Below are 20,352 nucleotides of genomic sequence, written 5' to 3'. Positions count from 1 at the left end.
ACGAGACCATCTAGTGAAGAGCCATTACACTCGTATAGCCCCCAAACCACCAACCCTAGCCGGGTCTTTTCCCTGTGGTGCCTGTAAGGCATGTCAACATATGCATAGAACTAAAGAAGTGGTGGATAAATATGGCACCAAAAACAAAATCAAGGATTACATTAACTGCCGAACAACAGGTGTGATCTACTGTATCTCATGTGATTGTGGGATGCGTTATGTTGGCATGACCACCAGGATGATGAAACAGCGTATCCTGGAACACGTGGGAACAATTAGAAATGCTGCCCTGGATCTGAGCAGGGGAAAACAAATAACCACGGTGGCTAGGCATTTTCATTTTGTACACAAAGGAGACCTTAGAAATTTCAAAGCCTTTGGTTTAGAAAAAATACATCTTGGCATTAGGGGAGGCGATTTGACGAACGAGCTTTTGAAACGAGAAAGTTTCTGGACCTTCAGACTGGGTGCATTGGCACCAGATGGTCTAAATGAATACATCAACTATAGTGCTTTTATTTAAATATGGCCCCCTTCTCCTACCAGCGTACACCATATGTATCATCAATCTAGACTCACTGTTAACTTACCAGCCTATACCGTGTGTATCATCAATCTTTATTCACCTTTGTCTTTATAATTAGCCACGGCAACCTCTTATTTCTCTAGAATGTATGTATATTGTCTATGTGTGGAAATTCTATATAAAATGTGGAATTTATTCGCATATAAATAAGGTACATACAAACTCTACACCCTCTGAATTCCCCTATGGATTCTAATGCATCGAAAGTCCCCAAAAAACTGCTCAGTACTTTTGATTTAATATGTCAGAAATAAGAAATCAGTCAACTGATGTGGTTTTGGTGAAATTAGAGGTAGCAACAAATTTCAGCTGAAATTTCATATGACCACAAGCTTATTGGAGTTTGATGAAATGCTTCAAATTATTTTATTATATTATATATATATTTATATTTTTCTCTTTTTTGAAAAAACGTTTTCTGTTTGGAAACTACCTCTTCCTATGGGGAGTCTGCTACTGTGATAAAATTACTGAAGAATTAATTTATGTCCTCTGTAACATATAATTTTCTACTCAGGGAATTTCCAGAGCAAGATATGACTGTACACAAACCGTTAGTACTCAGTTTATTATGTTTGGAGCAACAATACCGGTAACATAAAAGTTATATAAAGGGAATGTTTCTAACAACTACTTGAATTTAGCAGAATATTAAATGGTGCCTGGTAATTTAACTCTCACATATGTGTAAGCATATGACACAGAATGGGGGTATAAAATTTGTCCAAACAATCCTTGCTTTGGAAAGGGTAATCAGTGTTTGGAATATCCACAGGAGCTGACGATTAGGTCATGATTGAGTGAACACTGAAAGTTTAACATACATCCTGTTTTATTGGTTGGTACTGACGTCAATCACTCACACTAATCAATGATAGGATGAATAAGCCAATATAATGACTGCTAGTGAGAGTCTCTCTTTTGATGCCAGATAGTGCAGTGAAGTGAGCAAGCCTACGGGTGAAAACGCGTTTTGGCACGGCTGGAATCAGCATGGCAATGTCGCCTTGTGAAAGTTAGAATCACTGGTCCTACAACCAACATACGCTGCTCCGTCCAGAAGTCCTGCTGCCTTTAGAACGGTAATCTTCCTATTTTCAGCTAGCTCTCATCCACGGATTGTGGTGCAGCGGACTGCTCTGTCCTATGATATCAAGGCGCTGTAACCGCTCTAACGTGGAAAGCAGCACAGCTACTAATCTTTTTTTCCGGCCAGTAATACCCGAAGCGCTGCTGTTTTCATATTTGCCGTCCGCTGCACCGGTCCTAGTGACCAGAGTACATGACGAAAAGAGATCTCAGCGGCTGGACTGGGTTTGCGGTCATAAAAACTTTTCATTCTAGCTGGGTTTGCTGCTACTTTTAGCCCAACACATACTGTTCAGTGACCTATGGTCAAATGTTAGAGAAAATAATGAATTATGCTAAGTGAGCCTAACAATATTAGTATACCGATAAAGTATACCTGAAAATAAATTTGGGAAAGTACTTTGCTAATAGCCTGTGTGGAGAACGGCTTTTTTGATAAATGCATTTCTATGTGAGAATGTGCACGGCACTGGTTTAACATTGAACCACTCCCCATCATCTCCCTGCAATTACCTGAAAATTAAACAGGCAGGAATTGTACTCAATTTCGGTTAACACTCATCCCTGGATTGCGGTGCAGTGTCCTGCAATGTCCTAGGATATCGAGACATTCCATCCGCTCTAACAGGGAAAGCAGTACGGCCACTTATCCTCTTTCTGGTCAGAAATTTCAAGGTCGCTGCCCTCTCATCCACCGGCCGCTGAGCTAACAAAAACCTTGAGCTCATGACGGTGAGACAGTAGAAGCAATGTACCATGGCATACTGATCATCTTCTTTACTCTTTCCTTTTTTCTCTCTATACCAACTATTTATGTCGGGCTACTAATGAGCGCATAAGATACCATATAAATATGATGGGCATTCTGCATCTCTCAACACTGTGTATATACCATTTGGGCAAATTTTGAATTTTTATAATTATACATGTGTTTGAGAATATAGGAGCTGACGTTCGGTAAATCAATACCTATTCATGATATGGTTGTTTAAACAGTGAGAGATCATAATTGGTTATAAAAAAATCTGAATAAAAATAATTAAAACAAGCTCCTCGGTGAGCAATCAGTGTTCTCTGAACCAATAAGCTCCATAGTGAGCAATCAGTGTTCTTTGAACTCCTTGTGATAGACAAGTGATCCCAAGGTGTATATGAATTAACCTGTGTGTGTGTTTATATATTTTTCCTTTTCAAATTCCTATTAATTTTAAAGATACAATTAAAGGTTATATTTTAATGATACCTAAGGGTATATCTGGCCCTATTTATATTTCAAAGAGTGCCCCCAAGATAGAGTCTTCTTTTCTCTTTCTAGAATATTTGGTTTTCTGACTCTGGGGAGCAACACCAACCCTGTATTATGGTGAATCTACCCGAGTAATCATAGGTATTTGGTTTTCTTTAAAGAATTAACCCCCCTCGTGTGTTCATTTTGTGTGTAACTGTGTCATCCAGGCACAAACAAGGGGGTATCTTGTTGCGGATCATCACAAATGTTTCTTCCCATTTTATCACTCTCCAAGCGATAGTGCAACTAGCCCATGGTCTCCAGAACTGGACACAGTATTCCAGATGAGGCCGTACCAATGACCTATACAGTGGCATCATTACTTTTTTTTCCCTGCTACTGATTCCTCTCCCTATGCAACCAAGCATCTGACTTGCCTTTCTCATTGCTTTGTTGCATTGCTTTCCTGCCTTTAAGTCACTTGAAATAGTGACTCCTAAATCCCTTTTCTCCTCAGTAGTTTCCATTATAGTACCCTTGATACTATATTTAGCCTTTGGGTTTTTGAAACCCAAGTGCATGATTTTGCATTTTTTAGCATTAAACTGTAGTTGCCACGTTCTTGACCATTTTTTTCAAGCCTAGCTAGGTCATCAATCATTTGTTTTACCCCTCCTGGTGTGTCTACCCTGTTGCATATCTTTGTATTATCTGCAAAAAGACATACTTTACCATCAATACCATTTGCAATGTCACCAACAAAGATATTAAAGAGAACTGGTCCGAGTACAGATCCCTGGGGTACTCCACTGGTAACATTTCCCTCCATAGATTGCACTCCATTTACTACAACGGTCTGTTTCCTATCCTGCAACCAGGTTCTTATCCATTTAACTGTTTTATAATCCACCCCCACGCTTTCAAGTTTATTTAGCAGTCTGCGATGTGGGACAGTGTCAAATGCCTTACTAAAGTCTAGATATGCTACATCTACAGCTCCCCCTTGATCTATTATTTTCATCACAGAGTCAAAAAAGTCAATAAGATTTGTTTGGCATGATCTCCCACCAGTAAATCCATGCTGTTTTGGATCCTGTAAGTTGTTTGATTTAAGATATCCTGCAACTCTTTCTTTTACTGATGTAAGGCTTACTGGTCTCCACTTTTGTACAGTGAAACTACATTCGCTCTTTTCCAGTCCTCTGGAATGGCACCTGTATTTAGTGACTGGTTAAATAATTCTGTTAATGGTGCCACCAGATCATCTTTTAGCTCTTTTAGTATCCTTTGGTGCATCCCATCTGGCCCCATTGATTTATCCACTTTTAGTTTTGAAAGTTCTGTTAGGACCTTCTCCTCTGTAAATGTAGTTTCATCTACTTTATTTTTATAAATGTCCTTGCAACTTAACTGTGGCCCCTCCCCTTCTTCTGTAGTAAATACTGAGCAAAAATAATTATTTAGGTGATCTGTTATTGCCTGGTCTCCCTCCACCAAATTCTCACTCTCTGTCTTAAGTCTTATTATTCCTCCATTTGATTTTCTCCTTTCATTTATATACTTGAAAAAAGTTTTGCCCCCTTTATCTACTGACTGGGCCATTGTCTCCTCAGCTTCTGCCTGGGCACGTCTTAGCATCCTTCGTCTGTCAACATACACCTCTTTGTCATTATTTGAGTCTGTTTGTATTTCCTAAAAGCCATTTTTTTTTTGCTTTCACGCTATATTATGTTCTTAAGTGTCTGGTCTTCTCATTCCTATATTTAACTATTTTATATTTAATTGATATAAATAAGATTTTACTCACCGGTAAATCTATTTCTCGTAGTCCGTAGCGGATGCTGGGACTCCGTAAGGACCATGGGGAATAGCGGCTCCGCAGGAGACTGGGCACAACTAAAGAAAGCTTTAGGACTACCTGGTGTGCACTGGCTCCTCCCTCTATGACCCTCCTCCAGACCTCAGTTAGGATACTGTGCCCGGAAGAGCTGACACAATAAGGAAGCATTTTGAATCCCGGGTAAGACTCATACCAGCCACACCAATCACACCGTATAACTCGTGATACTATACCCAGTTAACAGTATGAACAATAACTGAGCCTCTCAACAGATGGCTCAACAATAACCCTTTAGTTAAACAATAACTATATACAAGTATTGCAGACAATCCGCACTTGGGATGGGAGCCCAGCATCCACTACGGACTACGAGAAATAGATTTACCGGTGAGTAAAATCTTATTTTCTCTGACGTCCTAAGTGGATGCTGGGACTCCGTAAGGACCATGGGGATTATACCAAAGCTCCCAAACGGGCGGGAGTGCGGATGACTCTGCAGCACCGAATGGGCAAACTCTAGGTCCTCCTCAGCCAGGGTGTCAAACTTGTAGAATTTAGCAAATGTGTTTGACCCCGACCAAGTAGCTGCTCGGCAAAGTTGTAGAGCCGAGACCCCTCGGGCAGCCGCCCAAGAAGAGCCCACCTTCCTTGTGGAATGGGCTTTCAATGATTTAGGATGCGGCAGTCCAGCCGCAGAATGTGCAAGCTGAATCGTACTACAGATCCAGCGAGCAATAGTCTGCTTTGAAGCAGGAGCACCCAGCTTGTTGGGTGCATACAGGATAAACAACGAGTCAGTTTTCCTGACACTAGCTGTCCTGGAAACATAAATTCTCAGGGCCCTGACTACGTCCAACAACTTGGAAGCCTCCAAGTTTTTAGTAGCCGCAGGCACCACGATAGGTTGGTTCAAATGAAAGGCTGATACCACCTTAGGGAGAAACTGGGGACGAGTCCTCAATTCTGCCCTATCCATATGGAAAATCAGATAAGGGCTTTTACATGACAAAGCCGCCAATTCTGACACACGCCTGGCCGAAGCCAAGGCCAACAGCATGACCACTTTCAACGTGAGATATTTTAATTCCACGGTTTTAAGTGGCTCAAACCAATGTGACTTTAGGAAATCCAACACCACGTTGAGATCCCAAGGTGCCACTGGAGACACAAAAGGGGGCTGAATATGCAGCACTCCCTTAACAAAAGTCTGAACTTCAGGTAGTGAAGCCAGTTCTCTCTGGAAGAAAATCGATAGAGCCGAAATCTGGACCTTAATGGAACCCAATTTTAGGCCCATAGTCACCCCTGACTGTAGGAAGTGCAGAAAACGGCCCAGCTGAAATTCCTTCGTTGGGGCCTTCCTGGTCTCACACCACGCAACATATTTTCGCCAAATGCGGTGATAATGGTTTGCGGTCACTTCTTTCCTAGCTTTAATCAGCGTAGGAATGACTTCCTCCGGAATGCCCTTTTCCTTCAGGATCCGGCGTTCAACCGCCATGCCGTCAAACGCAGCCGCGGTAAGTCTTGGAACAGACAGGGCCCCTGCAGCAGCAGGTCCTGTCTGAGCGGCAGAGGCCATGGGTCCTCTGAGATCATCTCTTGAAGTTCCGGGTACCAAGCTCTTCTTGGCCAATCCGGAACAATGAGTATAGTTCTTACTCCTCTTCTCCTTATTATCCTCAGTACCTTGGGTATGAGAGGAAGAGGAGGGAACACATAAACCGACCGGTACACCCACGGTGTCACTAGAGCGTCCACAGCTATTGCCTGAGGGTCTCTCGACCTGGCGCAATATCTTTCTAGCTTTTTGTTTAGGCGGGACGCCATCATGTCCACCTGTGGCCTTTCCCAACGGTTTACAATCATTTGGAAGACTTCTGGATGAAGTCCCCACTCTCCCGGGTGGAGGTCGTGGCTGCTGAGGAAGTCTGCTTCCCAGTTGTCCACTCCCGGAATGAACACCGCTGACAGTGCTAACACGTGATTTTCCGCCCATCGGAGAATCCTTGTGGCTTCTGCCATCGCCGTCCTGCTTCTTGTGCCGCCCTGTCGGTTTACATGGGCGACTGCCGTGATGTTGTCTGACTGGATCAGTACCGGCTGGTTTTGAAGCAGGGGTTTTGCCTGACTTAGGGCATTGTAAATGGCCCTCAGTTCCAGAATATTTATGTGTAGAGAAGTCTCCTGACTTGACCATAGTCCTTGGAAGTTTCTTCCCTGTGTGACTGCCCCCCAGCCTCGAAGGCTGGCATCCGTGGTCACCAGGACCCAGTCCTGTATGCCGAATCTGCGGCCCTCTTGAAGATGAGCAAATTGCAGCCACCACAGCAGAGACACCCTGGTCCTTGGAGACAGGGTTATCAGCCGATGCATCTAAAGATGCGATCCGGACCACTTGTCCAACAGGTCCCACTGAAAAGTCCTTGCATGGAACCTGCCGAATGGAATTGCTTCGTAGGAAGCTACCATTTTTCCCAGGACTCGCGTGCAGTGATGCACCGACACCTGTTTTGGTTTCAGGAGGCCTCTGACTAGAGATGACAGCTCCTTGGCCTTCTCCTCCGGGAGAAACACTTTTTTCTGTTCTGTGTCCAGAACCATCCCCAGGAACAGTAGACGTGTCGTAGGGACCAGCTGTGACTTTGGAATATTTAGAATCCAACCGTGCTGTTGTAGCACCTTCCGAGATAGTGCTACCCCGCCCAACAACTGCTCCCTGGACCTCGCCTTTATCAGGAGATCGTCCAAGTACGGGATAATTAAAACTCCCTTTTTTCGAAGGAGTATCATCATTTCGGCCATTACCTCGGTAAATACCCTCGGTGCCGTGGACAGACCAAACGGCAACGTCTGGAATTGGTAATGACAATCCTGTACCACAAATCTGAGGTACTCCTGGTGAGGATGGTAAATGGGGACATGCAGGTAAGCATCCTTGATGTCCAGTGATACCATGTAATCCCGCTCGTCCAGGCTTGCAATAACCGCCCTGAGCGATTCCATCTTGAACTTGAATTTTTTTATATATGTGTTCAAGGATTTCAAATTTAAAATGGGTCTCACCAAACCGTCCGGTTTCGGTACCACAAACATTGTGGAATAGTAACCCCGTCCTTGTTGAAGGAGGGGCACCTTGATTATCACCTGCTGGGAATACAGCTTGTGTATTGCCTCTAACACTGCCTCCCTGCCTGAAGGAGTTGTAGGCAAGGCAGATTTGAGGAAACGGCGGGGGGGAGACGTCTCGAATTCCAGCTTGTACCCCTGAGATACTACTTGAAGGATCCAGGGATCCACCCGTGAGCGAGCCCACTGATTGCTGAAGTTTTTGAGACGGGCCCCCACCGTACCTGGCTCCGCCTGTGGAGCCCCAGCGTCATGCGGCGGACTTGGAGGAAGCGGGGGAGGACTTTTGCTCCTGGGAACTGGCTGTATGCTGCAGCTTTTTTCCCTCTGCCTCTGGGCAGAAAGGACGCGCCTTTAACCCGCTTGCCCTTATGGGGCCGAAAGGACTGTACCTGATAATACGGTGCTTTCTTTGGCTGTGAGGGAACATGGGGTAAAAATGCTGACTTCCCAGCTGTTGCTGTGGAAACGAGGTCCGAGAGACCATCCACGAACAACTCCTCACACTTATAAAGCAAAACTTCCATGTGCCTTTTAGAATCTGCATCACCTGTCCACTGCCGAGTCCATAACCCTCTCCTGGCAGAAATGGACATTGCACTTATTTTAGATGCCAGCCGGCAAATATCCCTCTGTGCATCTCTCATGTATAAGACTGCGTCTTTAATATGCTCTACGGTTAGCAATATAGTGTCCCTGTCTAGGGTATCAATATTTTCCGACAGGGAATCTGACCACGCAGCTGCAGCACTGCACATCCATGCTAAAGCAATAGCTTGTCTCAGTATAATACCTGTGTGTGTATATACAGACTTCAGGATAGCCTCCTGCTTCCTATCAGCAGGCTCCTTTAGGGCGGCCGTATCCGGAGACGGTAGTGCCACCTTCTTTGACAAGCGTGTGAGCGCTTTATCCACCCTAGGGGATGTTTCCCAACGTGACCTATCCTCTGGCGGGAAAGGGTACGCCATTAGTAACCTTTTAGAAATTACCAGTTTCTTTTCGGGGGAAGCCCACGCTTCTTCACACACTTCATTTAATTCCTCAGATGGGGGAAAAACTACTGGTAGTTTTTTCTCCCCAAACATAATACCCTTTTTTGTGGTACCTGGGGTAACATCAGAAATGTGCAACACATTTTTCATTGCCTCAATCATGTAACGTGTGGCCCTATTGGAAGTTACATTAGTCTCATCGTCGTCGACACTGGAGTCAGTATGCGTGTCGACATCTGTGTCTGCCATCTGAGGTAGCGGGCATTTTAGAGCCCCTGATGGCTTTTGAGACAGTTGGGCAGGCACGAGCTGAGAAGCCGGCTGTCCCACATCTGCTATGTCGTCAAACCTTTTATGTAAGGAGTTGACACTTTCACGTAAGTCCTTCCACAAGTCCATCCACTCAGGTGTCGGCGCCGCAGGGGGTGACATCACATTTATCGTCAACTGCTCCGCCTCCACATAAGCCTCCTCATCAAACATGTCGACACAGCCGTACCGACACACCACACACACACAGGGAATGCTCTGACTGAGGACAGGACCCCACCAAGCCCTTTGGGGAGACAGAGAGAGAGTATGCCAGCACACACCAGAGCGCTATATAACACAGGGATTAACACTGTAACTGAGTGATTTTCCCAATAGCTGCTTGTATACACAATATTGCGCCTAAATTTAGTGCCCCCCCTCTCTTTTTTACCCTATGTAGTCTGGAAACTGCAGGGGAGAGCCTGGGAGCGATCCTTCCAGCGGAGCTGTGAGGGAAAATGGCGCCAGTGTGCTGAGGGAGATAGCCCCGCCCCTTTTCCGGCGGACTTCTCCCGCTTTTTTGTAGGTATATCTGGCAGGGGATTTTACACATATATAGTCTCTATGACTATATTATGTGTAGTTTTGCCAGCCAAGGTACTTAATATTGCAGCCCAGGGCGCCCCCCCCCCCCCCCAGCGCCCTGCACCCATCAGTGACCGGAGTGTGAGGTGTGCATGGGAAGCAATGGTGCACAGCTGCAGTGCTGTGCGCTACCTTGATGAAGACCGAAGTCTTCTGCCGCCGATTTCCTTGACTGTCTTCTTGCTTCTGGCTCTGTAAGGGGGACGGCGGCGCGGCTCCGGGACCGGACGATCGAGGTCGGGCCCTGTGTTCGATCCCTCTGGAGCTAATGGTGTCCAGTAGCCTAGAAGCCCAAGCTAGCTGCAAGCAGGTAGGTTCGCTTCTCTCCCCTTAGTCCCTCGTAGCAGTGAGTCTGTTGCCAGCAGATCTCACTGAAAATAAAAAACCTAAAATAAACTTTCTTTTTCTTGGAGCTCAGGAGAGCCCCTAGTGTGCATCCAGCTCAGCCGGGCACAAGATTCTAACTGAGGTCTGGAGGAGGGTCATAGGGGGAGGAGCCAGTGCACACCAGGTAGTCCTAAAGCTTTCTTTAGTTGTGCCCAGTCTCCTGCGGAGCCGCTATTCCCATGGTCCTTACGGAGTCCAAGCATCCACTTAGGACGTCAGAGAAATGACAGGAGCTGGTTGGTACATCATCTCCGTCCACTTTATCTCTCTCCAAGGCATATGGGCCCTACACAGTCGGCGATCCGCCGCCGAGCTGTCCGACGGCCGATACGGCTGACCCGGCGGCGGGGGAGACGAGATTGTCCATATTGGCTTGCATGCATAAGCGACCCGGCACCAATGATCAACGAGCGCAGGGCCGCGCATTGTTTATTGTTGGTGCCTACACACTGAACGATATGAACGGGTTCTCGTTAATTAATGGACGTGAACATTCATGTCGTTCAGTGAAATCTTTAATCGTGTAGGGCCCTTAAGTTCACATGGGGTTATTCAGGTTTTTCAGAAAACCAAAAAAGTTAGCAATTGGGCAAAACCATGTTGAACTGCAGGTCGGGCAGATGTAACATGTACAAAGAGGGTTAGATTTGGATGGGGTAACACGGTTTCTGTGCAGGGTAAATACTAAACTGCAATGTAGATTTCATTTTGGACACACCCCACCCAAATCAAACTCTCCCTGCACAAGTTACATCTGCCCCACCTGCAGTGCAACATGGTTTTGCCCAATTGCTAACTTTTTGGGTTTGCTAACAAAGCTGAATAACCATCACAGACCTTAAGTTATGTAAGCAAGAGCCTATATCTATACATTAATAGCAGAAGGATGTCTTTTATGAATGATTGCCTGGTAGCAGGTACAACAAAATCCATGATAAGTGCCGTTTTTCCGTGGCTGTGAAAATACATGGACCCGGGAACTTATCCTGGATCCTGTGTCTTTTCACATGAAAACGGGGCTTTAATTGAATTGCCCTAAAAAACATTGGGCAAAAAATTGCGGTAGGGCCGTTTTTTTTTAGCAAAAAAATGAATACGCATAATTGAATTCCCTCCATAATGCAGATCAGCCTGAGAATTCAACCTAGGATAACCAGTATTGTACTTACCTGGTCTCACACCCGATTCTTTTTGCCACCGATTATGTTTTTACATAAAAAGCAAGTAAAAAGGTTTTTTGGTTTGTTTTTCGTCACCTAGACAAATCCTGTATTCATTTTGTAGACCCTAATTATATTTATTTATTATATTATATGTACTTCACCCCTCTTTAACATAAAAGTTCAGCTAAAAAACATAATTTGAGAGAATTTTACCAATATTTAGGTTTCTGCTATAAAACCACTTACCAGTGAGGTATCCTGATGTTTGTGATTCAGAAATGAACAAGTCATGTTTCTGATCTTTAAAGGCACTCCAGATAGAAGATCGAGACAGGATCTCATTAACCTTTATTAAAAAGAAAAATATTTTTGGGTAATTTACATTAATTGAGAAGTGTGTCAGTGTGAAACTGAAATGTTAACAGTTTTCCTGTTTTCGGTTTAGACTTTCATTTTTTGCAACAAAACTGTACAATGCATCTTCATTTGAGACTTTATATTAATATATAATTAAATTAGGAGTGTACTTACTATTGGACCTAATTCATGGACAGATAAGCCTATGATATTTATGCTCTTGTAGGTTTGCTACCTGCTATTGTTTGACTTTTATTTTTATGTAATAAACACTGTTTTTAAAATAAACCTTTCATGACTTTGCTAAAGATTCAGAAAACACTTTGGGACCTAGAAAAAGGGTGATTACTATTCCAATTTGTGATCTATTGAGCATATTAACTTAACAGTGTTTTAAAGAAACAGTCTGCACTGCATACTATTTCATATTTCTATGTCATTTATAATAATACTTATGAATGACTACTGAAGAAATCTGGCTTGGATAATATAAATAATAATAATACTTATGAATGACTACTGTAGAAATCTGGCTTGGAGACAAGGCCCTTATGATAAGCATTATTCACTGGTTTTGGTACTAGGAGGCGCTCCTCTACCTACCACTGCTAATTTATTGGAAGCATTTACCACAAACACTCACACTGCTTGGGATACTCACCTGTTCTCCATACTGTAGGCTGTGAGTCATTGACTTCAGAGCTTTAACTATTTGAGCCTTTGTGGCTGCAGGGCTTTCCAGATTCTCAAGGCCTTGTCCTTCAAGTAATCTTAGTAAATATGGAACCAAGTCAGCTTTCAGTGCCTGGAAAATAAAAGGTGTTCACCTTTACACAAATGTGCAGATAAAGAAGATGCGCAGATGTAGCCTACAGTATTTCACCATGTGTAATATTAAACTACTGAGGTTTTACTTACAAACTATAAAGACTACAAGATGTGTCCACTTACATCTAAGCCTTCCTGCACATTAAAACAGCCCTTCTAGTCACGCTAAGCCACGGCATGACTCGGTAGCGCCAAACGTCTGTATGTGAATTTTTTACCATTAAAATGCGTCGTATTCCCAAAACGATGCAAAAAGGATGCACAAGCAGACTTTGCTGATTAAAACAATAATCTGCATGCCTATATTCTCTGTGTGACTGTGGCTGTATCTACATACGAAATAGTTACAGTGTTTTCCTAGAAAGCACTGTAATGTACCATTTTGTATGCAAATACAGCCATGGTCACACACAGAATATAGGCATACCGATTGGCATATTAATCAGCAGAGTATTTAGAATGTAAGCTTTCATTAGCAGGGCCCTATTCCCTCATGTGCTTTTACGTCTCTTACTTAACCTATCTTCTTTTCAATACTCCCTTTGACGGCACCAAAACACTCGGTTTTCTGACACCCTGATACTTATTTCAATGCTGTCTGTTGACGCAGCTATGTTTATATATATCCTGTACGGGATCCGGTCTCTAGGTCGACAGTAACTAGGTCGACACTATTTAGGTCGACCACTATTGGTTGGCAGTAACTAGGTCGACAGGTCATCTCGGTCGACAGGTCAAAAGGTCGACATGAGTTTTTCACAATTTTTTTCTTTTTTTGAACCTTTGCATACTTAACGATCCACGTGGACTACGATTGGAACGGTAATCTGTGCTGAGCAAAGCGAGGCACCATGCGAGGGGACACGGTGCACTAATTGGGGTTCCCGGTCACTCTACAAAGAAAACAACACCAAAAAAACCATAAAAAACTCATGTCGACCTTTTGGCCTGTCAACCTAAAGACCCTGTCGACCTAGAAACCCTGTCCCCCAATAGTGGTCGACCTAGACACTGTCGACCTAGTTACTATCTACCTTCCATACCACACCCTTCCTGTACTTGTCCTATATTGCATTGAATTGTAAGTCACTGTCTTCATGTTTTGATTATTTGCTTACTCTGCAATTGGGCGCTGTGGATCCCATGTGGCGCCATATACAGTAGATAAAGAATAATAATAATAATAATAATAATAATAATAATAATAACAAGTGTCTGCTTGTGCCCCCTATTCACACAGCAATGTGAATAAGACACATTTTTGGGTGCAAAAGTCATGGTGCAAAGTGTAGTCTGCACTGAATGATAGATACTGCCAATAGTAAACATGTAATTTGTGTATGAATTAATTATGTTCCCAACCTAAATGAATGAACAAATACGACACATAGGGATGATTGACCCTTAGCTTACCTAAGGTCACAATTTCTGCACAGTAGAACTAAAAAAAACCAGGCAGCTGCCTACTCCCTATAACGTCAACCAGTCATTTATTATTTGCTTTGCCTTGATTCGCTGGAGCATCTCCCTGAATTGTAGAAACCAGCACTAGGCTGGTAATAACAGGGTAGGTACCACTAAAGGAACAGGAGGCATTAATACCCCTGTCAGAAGCTGTCATGCTCCGGCTGAGATGCAGGGGCGGGGTTATTAACAAGACTGTTACCATGAAGTGGAAACGTTGCACTAGTAAGGAATATCAACAATACTTTTAAAACACATTAGATGCAGCACAAGGTGGAAGGCTAATACAGACATGTGTTGTTCCTGCACACTGCAATATGTGAGTGATAATGAGGCTACGTTTATGCAGGAAGACTGCCGTTCTTAAAAAGGTACATAAACACAACATATTCATGGATGCTTCTAATATATAATAAATATTCAGATTCAATGCACCAAATCTCAAGTCAAAAACAGATTTAGAAAATTACCTAAAAATACATTTTTAAAACAACTGTGTATCCTTGACTGCCTATATATTTGTTGAGTTATAGGATGCTTTATTTTCTTTTAATGTTAAATGAATATTTCTGAGTAACCTCAATTATACATTGTTATGTCATTCTACAATTATTTCTGAGGTTCTAACATAGTTGCCAAGGCAAAAAAGATGGTATGACCTGCTGTAATGCACTTGTACTTCAAAAAGAGTATAAAATATGGCAGTTTTCTCGGGCAATTTACTATTTAGTGATCTCCCCGCATTAACACGCTGTAAATCATATCTACCCTGAGCTACCACAATTATATAATGCTCCTGGTGCTAAATACATAGATGTTTCCCAATGAGAGCATTTCTCACTTGTGCAACAAGTTCAGTTTGCTCTCTCTGGAACATCCTATTAAGCGATTCGCAGGCTAATCCAATCATGTCTGAACGTTTCTTCATTCCACACATCAGGGGTCCAATTGTTTCAAGAGAAGCCATTGATCGAACACAGAGCTAGGAGGAAGAGAGAGGAAAATACATTTATACTAAAGCACATGACATGCAATTCAGGACGGTATAAAAGGCACACCAGAGTACTACCTCATTATCAGTCATTGTGTGGATGACGCGTATAGCACACTTTGGAATAGCGTTATTCTTGTGACTCAATGCCTGGAGGATCTTGGGTAGGTGACCCAGAGGTGGGACCTGGTCCAATAACTGAGGCTGTGCGGTGAACAAACAAACTGTTGCTGTGGTCACTGTTTCTAAAGTTTCACCCTGAGGGAATACAGATTTTTGTTTTAGATGTTTTTCTTTTACATTTTATATATTGACTGTAAGTTATATACATCATGTGATATTGGTACAGCTGTAAGTCCACTTGTTCAAGTGCAGTTACCTGACCAGAAAAGCTTAGATTTTAAAATTTGCTCCCTCTAAACAAGTGGTTCCCAAACTTTTGGAATCACAGAGCCCTAGAGTATCAGCATATTTTCATGACACAACAGGTTTCTTATTCAGAAATTCAGACAAAAAACATTATATTAAGTGCGTACCTGTCATCCTCAAAAATAGTTATGTGATGGTGGACAGAGCTATACTTCTGATTATCATATATTTTATGATTGGCAGAATAAGCACAGGTTTTGCCTATCGCATTAACCATAAATAATTTGACTTGGTCCTGTATCTCATAAAAGTGGCAATCTTGCAAGTTCCCCATCCACCCAGTTTGGTCTACACAGTTAGTTCCTAAATGTTTAGAGCCTGCTTTCTGAGAATTTGTGTCCTCTCTCTTATAATTCCCATTTACTCTCTGGAACAGTAAAGTCAGGGACAGAAGAAGAAAAGCAAATACCCCATGCAATGATAACAATGACCGCCCGGTTAGGAATACAGACATCCACAAGAGGCAGTGTGGGCTCTAGTTGTCACACTAGCGCATACAGTATGTATCTGCAATCTCACAGACTGATATTGTAATAAGTCAACCCTGCTGTATTCACAAATGTTTTAGTAAAAGTTCACACTGTATGACGGGATTTAAGGTTAAGGTTTCAGTGTTACTGTATCTCCCTGAAAACCCATTATTTTATTTTATTTTTTTACACATTCTAGGTGCTCCTTGAAGTGCCCTTCACTAAGCTTTCTGACAAGGACACTGACTGCAAACAGATTTTTTTCTGACAACAGTAGCTATGTTTTTATAGTCTGGAAACATTTATTTCAGGCTTTTTAATCTTTTTAACCAAATAATCTTACGTGAACATTGTTTTTTTCCAGCAGCTCAGTGAACTTTTCCAGAAGAGCAACTAAGAACTCCCTTGGCTTTCGTAAGACCCAAGCAGGCTGTGCAATAAATATTCTTAAGAAAACACCGCCAACCGACAGTTCTCCGTGTGCCTCTCCAAAGGCAATGCTGAAATCATCTGGTAGCTAGAACACACCGAAAAGGAGTTCAACATCTAACAATAGGAACCAACAGAAAGCTATCAGAGAATCTTGATATGAAACACTTAAGATATGATAGTATATTTCTCTTAAGGGGGTACTCACAGAGCGATAATCTAAGCAATCTGACTAGATTGCTTAGATTTTAAGCATGATCGCTCCGTGTGTACCCCCACAGCGATAGCAATGCGCAGCCCCGCGCATCGCTATCGCTGGTGCTAGATTGGCCTGCATGCAGGCTCAATTTAGCAGGTCGCTCATTACACCCGCTGGGTAAAATGAGGGCCCCCCACCCGCACGCTCAGCACACAATGTGCTGTGCTGAGCGGGGGAAGAGATGTGTGCTGAGCGGTTCGCTCAGCACACATCTCTCCCCAGATCTACCCGTGAATACGGGCCTTTAAGCTGGGTACACACTAGACTAGACGATATGTCATCCGATCCGGCAGATCAGACCACCATATTGGGCACCTCATCTAAAGTGTACCGACTATGTAGCTAACGATACACGCTCCTGCGGGTCATCAGCCCTACATGCAGGGCGGATAGGGGATGTCGTAGGTGTGGGCCATGGCCGATGCCGCTGTTCCACGCATCGGCAAGTGTATATGCACTTGCCGATGGCGGCTCCTGTTGCTGCTGATATTGGTCTGGGTACACATTGTATAGTGTGTATGCTAGCTTTGGTTATTAGTTATGTGATCATCTGTATTGTTAGCCTGACTGATCCAAGGGTAACACGGTGCAGTGACAGGCTGAAAGTCACGTGCTCCAACTGTATGCAATTTCTACATTTTTAAACAACCACAATATTGCAGTACAAAAAATAAACTAATAAAGATCCATGCATTTCTAATGTGTCCTTTTTATTGTGCAAGTGTACAGAAATTCTTACATATAGACAACACTAAACACAACACCTTTGTATCTGGTGATTAATACAATAGTCACTGGGGCATTTCAAGAGAGGAGGGGACCTGCGTACATCCTCCGTCGCGGGTCCCCTCCTCTCCGGCAGCAGTAGTCTCTGGCATAATTTCAGAGTCTACTGTGCATGCGCAGGTCTCCGGGAACATAGTGCCCGCGCCTTGTTCCCGGGGACATCTCGAGTGCGCATGTGCAAATCACGAGGAAATGGCAGCGGCGGCCATTTTCCAAGGGATTTCTGTCCACAGTGTAGGGCCGTTGTCGCGGGACTCCGGAGGGGTAAGTAATATATGGGTGCAGTGTGTGCAGTGTTAGCCCCCCTGGACCCAGGGGCCCGTTTGCACCGCACACACTGCACCCATTATAGAAATGCCTACTGTATGATTAGTCATAGTCCAAACAAATATTTACCTTCCAATTTGTATCAGGATTTTCTACCTGCTGTTTAAAGTGCCTAAAAAGTATAAAATATATATATATTATTATTTATCCTTCGCTCTACTGACCTGACTTCTACCCCTTCACTGTGCTTACCACCCTTCACCACATCATGCAGAAAGTGTTGCCCCATAATTCAGGAAAAAGCCTCAGCTAGACCTGACTGCACTCTGCAGCATCTAGCATATAGACTCTGGTTCCGAATTTAGTTAGGCCTCAGATACAAGAGCTAGCACAGCTCCATCCCTTCTACAGTCTGGTAGCATACACTGTGTGCACTGCAGCTCAATGCTTACACCTACTCTTCCACCTTGCTCATGAAAGGAGGACAATAAGACAAAGTAAATTTGGTGACTGAGATAGACCAATAATAATAATTTTATTTATATAGCGCTCTTTCTCCAACAGGACTCAAGGTGGGTCCTTAATCATAATCCAAAAATACACAGGGAAAGGTGCATTGTGACCAGGTAGAGGTGAAATGATCTGCTTTATTATCTACCATACTAGTAATATGCTCTTCTGGGTACGTATACCAGATAGCTTCTCTTATGGTGGAAAGAGATGGCGGGATAACAGTCTTCCAATTGAGCGTCTTCTGATATTTTGCAGTGTTGAGAATTTGCCATATAAAGTTTTTATGTGAGGTAGTAAGGGAAGTCAGGCACTGCAATGTTGGTAACCTGGGTTATGAGATGATTTATACCTCTTCAAATGAGCATCAATATCGAAGAGGTCCAAAATATATTGCACAAAGTGCCTTCCTGACTGCATGCCCTCCTGCACAATTCCGAGGAGTACAGCAGAATTTTATGTAACAATGTGGAACTAGATAGAAATGTAGTTTTCTCTATTGTGGACCAAGGAAGATGCTATTACCAGGTTAGCCCAGATCTGTTTCCAAGTATCTGCCCCATGAGTCTCCCGTGTTATATTCACATGCCAATTCATGAGGTTTTGCAGGAGGGGCACTATGAGTAAGTAAGAGGTGATAGATATTAGATAATAAGCCTCTAGAAGGAGAGCACATTGATTCCAGGATTGTCCGCAATATGTGCTGATGGAGGTTCTTAACGGAACTATAAAAGCTGTGTTTATGAAAATATTGGCAGAGAGGAATTCAAAATCAATCCCAATCATCAGCATAACAGGGAAAGCACTGCAATGTAGAGAAAGAATAAAATTGTCTAATCCATGGGGAACACATTATCTTGTGCAGAAAAGTTTAGGCTGTTTGGGGGAGAGGGTAGGAGAATCAGAGGCATGATCCCATATGGGTGTAGTTAACACTAGTGTAGGGAAATCCCTAAGATGAAGGCTTCTGTGAGTCTGTGGCTTCCACAAAAACGAGAAGAGAGACAAATTGCATTAGTTCGGATTCTGGCCTGACTCAGAGATGTGCACTAATCCGATGGTTAGCGTACATCTCTTGACTGTTTCGGAGGCGGAAAGGGGGTGTTCCTGGCCAGTATTCCCAGTAGGGGTGAGACAAGGGTCTGCGTGGCTGCACGCATATTTCCTGGCCTAACAAGCTGCCAGGAACCAGCCAAGCTGAGTAAGCCTCAGGTTATACAGTCAGGCCAAATCCGCAACCGACGTTCGTGATGGTGATCTGAGGCAGCATCTACGGACACTGCAGTCGGATTGCAAATGCATTGCAGAATAGACACCTCCTGCTGCATTTGTATTTTGATGGATGGAATTGCAAAGCTGCTGGTCTTCAGCTCTGCATCTCTGTCCTATCCTCTATCTGAACTCACACCTGAGACACAGGCTCAGAATGCTAGAGGACACACTGCATGAGATGAGAAGTAAAAAAGGCACAGTTGTAAATGTAAAATATGTAGCAGTAAGTATATATTTCTGCCACTTCAGTCTCCCAATGGTGCTAGGCAGTCTCAAATACCCAGAGGAAAGGTTACTGGTACTCCGTTTACAAAATTCACACTCAAATCACGAATAAAAAATAAAATGCACACTGGTGATCAGGAGTAGCTGCACTACGCAAATAAAACCCATTTGTAAAAAGTGAAGGAAGCACAATATAGAAAACGTATCTAGCCAACATACATCACAGGCAAGGTTCTGTTTGATACACATGACCCTCAAGATCTAATATTGTTAAAGATAATTATTAACAAGATAACCATTAAAGAAACGGTCATATTACTGTGTACATTATTGTGGCATGTATAGAAAGTCCCCTGTTTTCTCTTGTTTCAACTTACTCTAACATCATTTCACGAACTGTGGTTGATACTTTTTCCCTGGAGTTATCATTCCAAATTAATTCTGGGTTTTCATGGGTTCCTTCAAATATATGTACAGCAGCTTCCGGATTGTCCCTCATAGCATCCATAAAGACCCCTGGTAAAAACTTGATCAAAGCGATTCTGACCTACAACAACGGGAAAACATTATCATTAATCATGCATATTAGTTTCATTTCATAAAATGATCTGTTTTAAAAGTGTTTCAGATTTAATTATATTATCTTTGATTTATCTTTGCAGGGTCCTACAAAATTATTTATATTACTGCTTGTAAAATCCTTCTTGCCTTTATTTATAGTAGAATATTCCTCTCTGTGGAGATTAGGTTG

At 43.1% G+C, this 20,352-nt stretch overlaps 1 protein-coding gene across 8 annotated transcripts in view; it reads right to left on the bottom strand.

Moving 5' to 3' along the window:
• Window positions 1-20,352, bottom strand: part of DNAJC13 (DnaJ heat shock protein family (Hsp40) member C13) — a 554,470-nt gene that overhangs the window by 16,981 nt on the left and 517,137 nt on the right. For all 8 annotated transcript variants that reach the window (XR_010177689.1, XM_063922373.1, XM_063922368.1 and 5 more), the window contains 7 exons: window positions 19,979-20,148; window positions 17,724-17,766; window positions 16,197-16,370; window positions 15,033-15,212; window positions 14,805-14,945; window positions 12,333-12,476; window positions 11,561-11,660 (listed from right to left, as the gene is read on the bottom strand). Coding sequence is in view for 7 of the 8 variants with exons in the window: in XM_063922373.1 (XP_063778443.1) it covers window positions 11,561-11,660; window positions 12,333-12,476; window positions 14,805-14,945; window positions 15,033-15,212; window positions 16,197-16,370; window positions 17,724-17,766; window positions 19,979-20,148 (952 nt within the window). In the remaining variant the exon portion in view is untranslated. The remainder of the gene's footprint in view (window positions 1-11,560; window positions 11,661-12,332; window positions 12,477-14,804; window positions 14,946-15,032; window positions 15,213-16,196; window positions 16,371-17,723; window positions 17,767-19,978; window positions 20,149-20,352) is intronic.

Source organism: Pseudophryne corroboree, chromosome 5, assembly GCF_028390025.1.
Source record: "Pseudophryne corroboree isolate aPseCor3 chromosome 5, aPseCor3.hap2, whole genome shotgun sequence".
Taxonomy (NCBI): domain Eukaryota; kingdom Metazoa; phylum Chordata; class Amphibia; order Anura; family Myobatrachidae; genus Pseudophryne; species Pseudophryne corroboree.
Note: the sequence above shows the minus strand (reverse complement) of the source record. Positions and strands in the feature narration are given on the sequence as shown.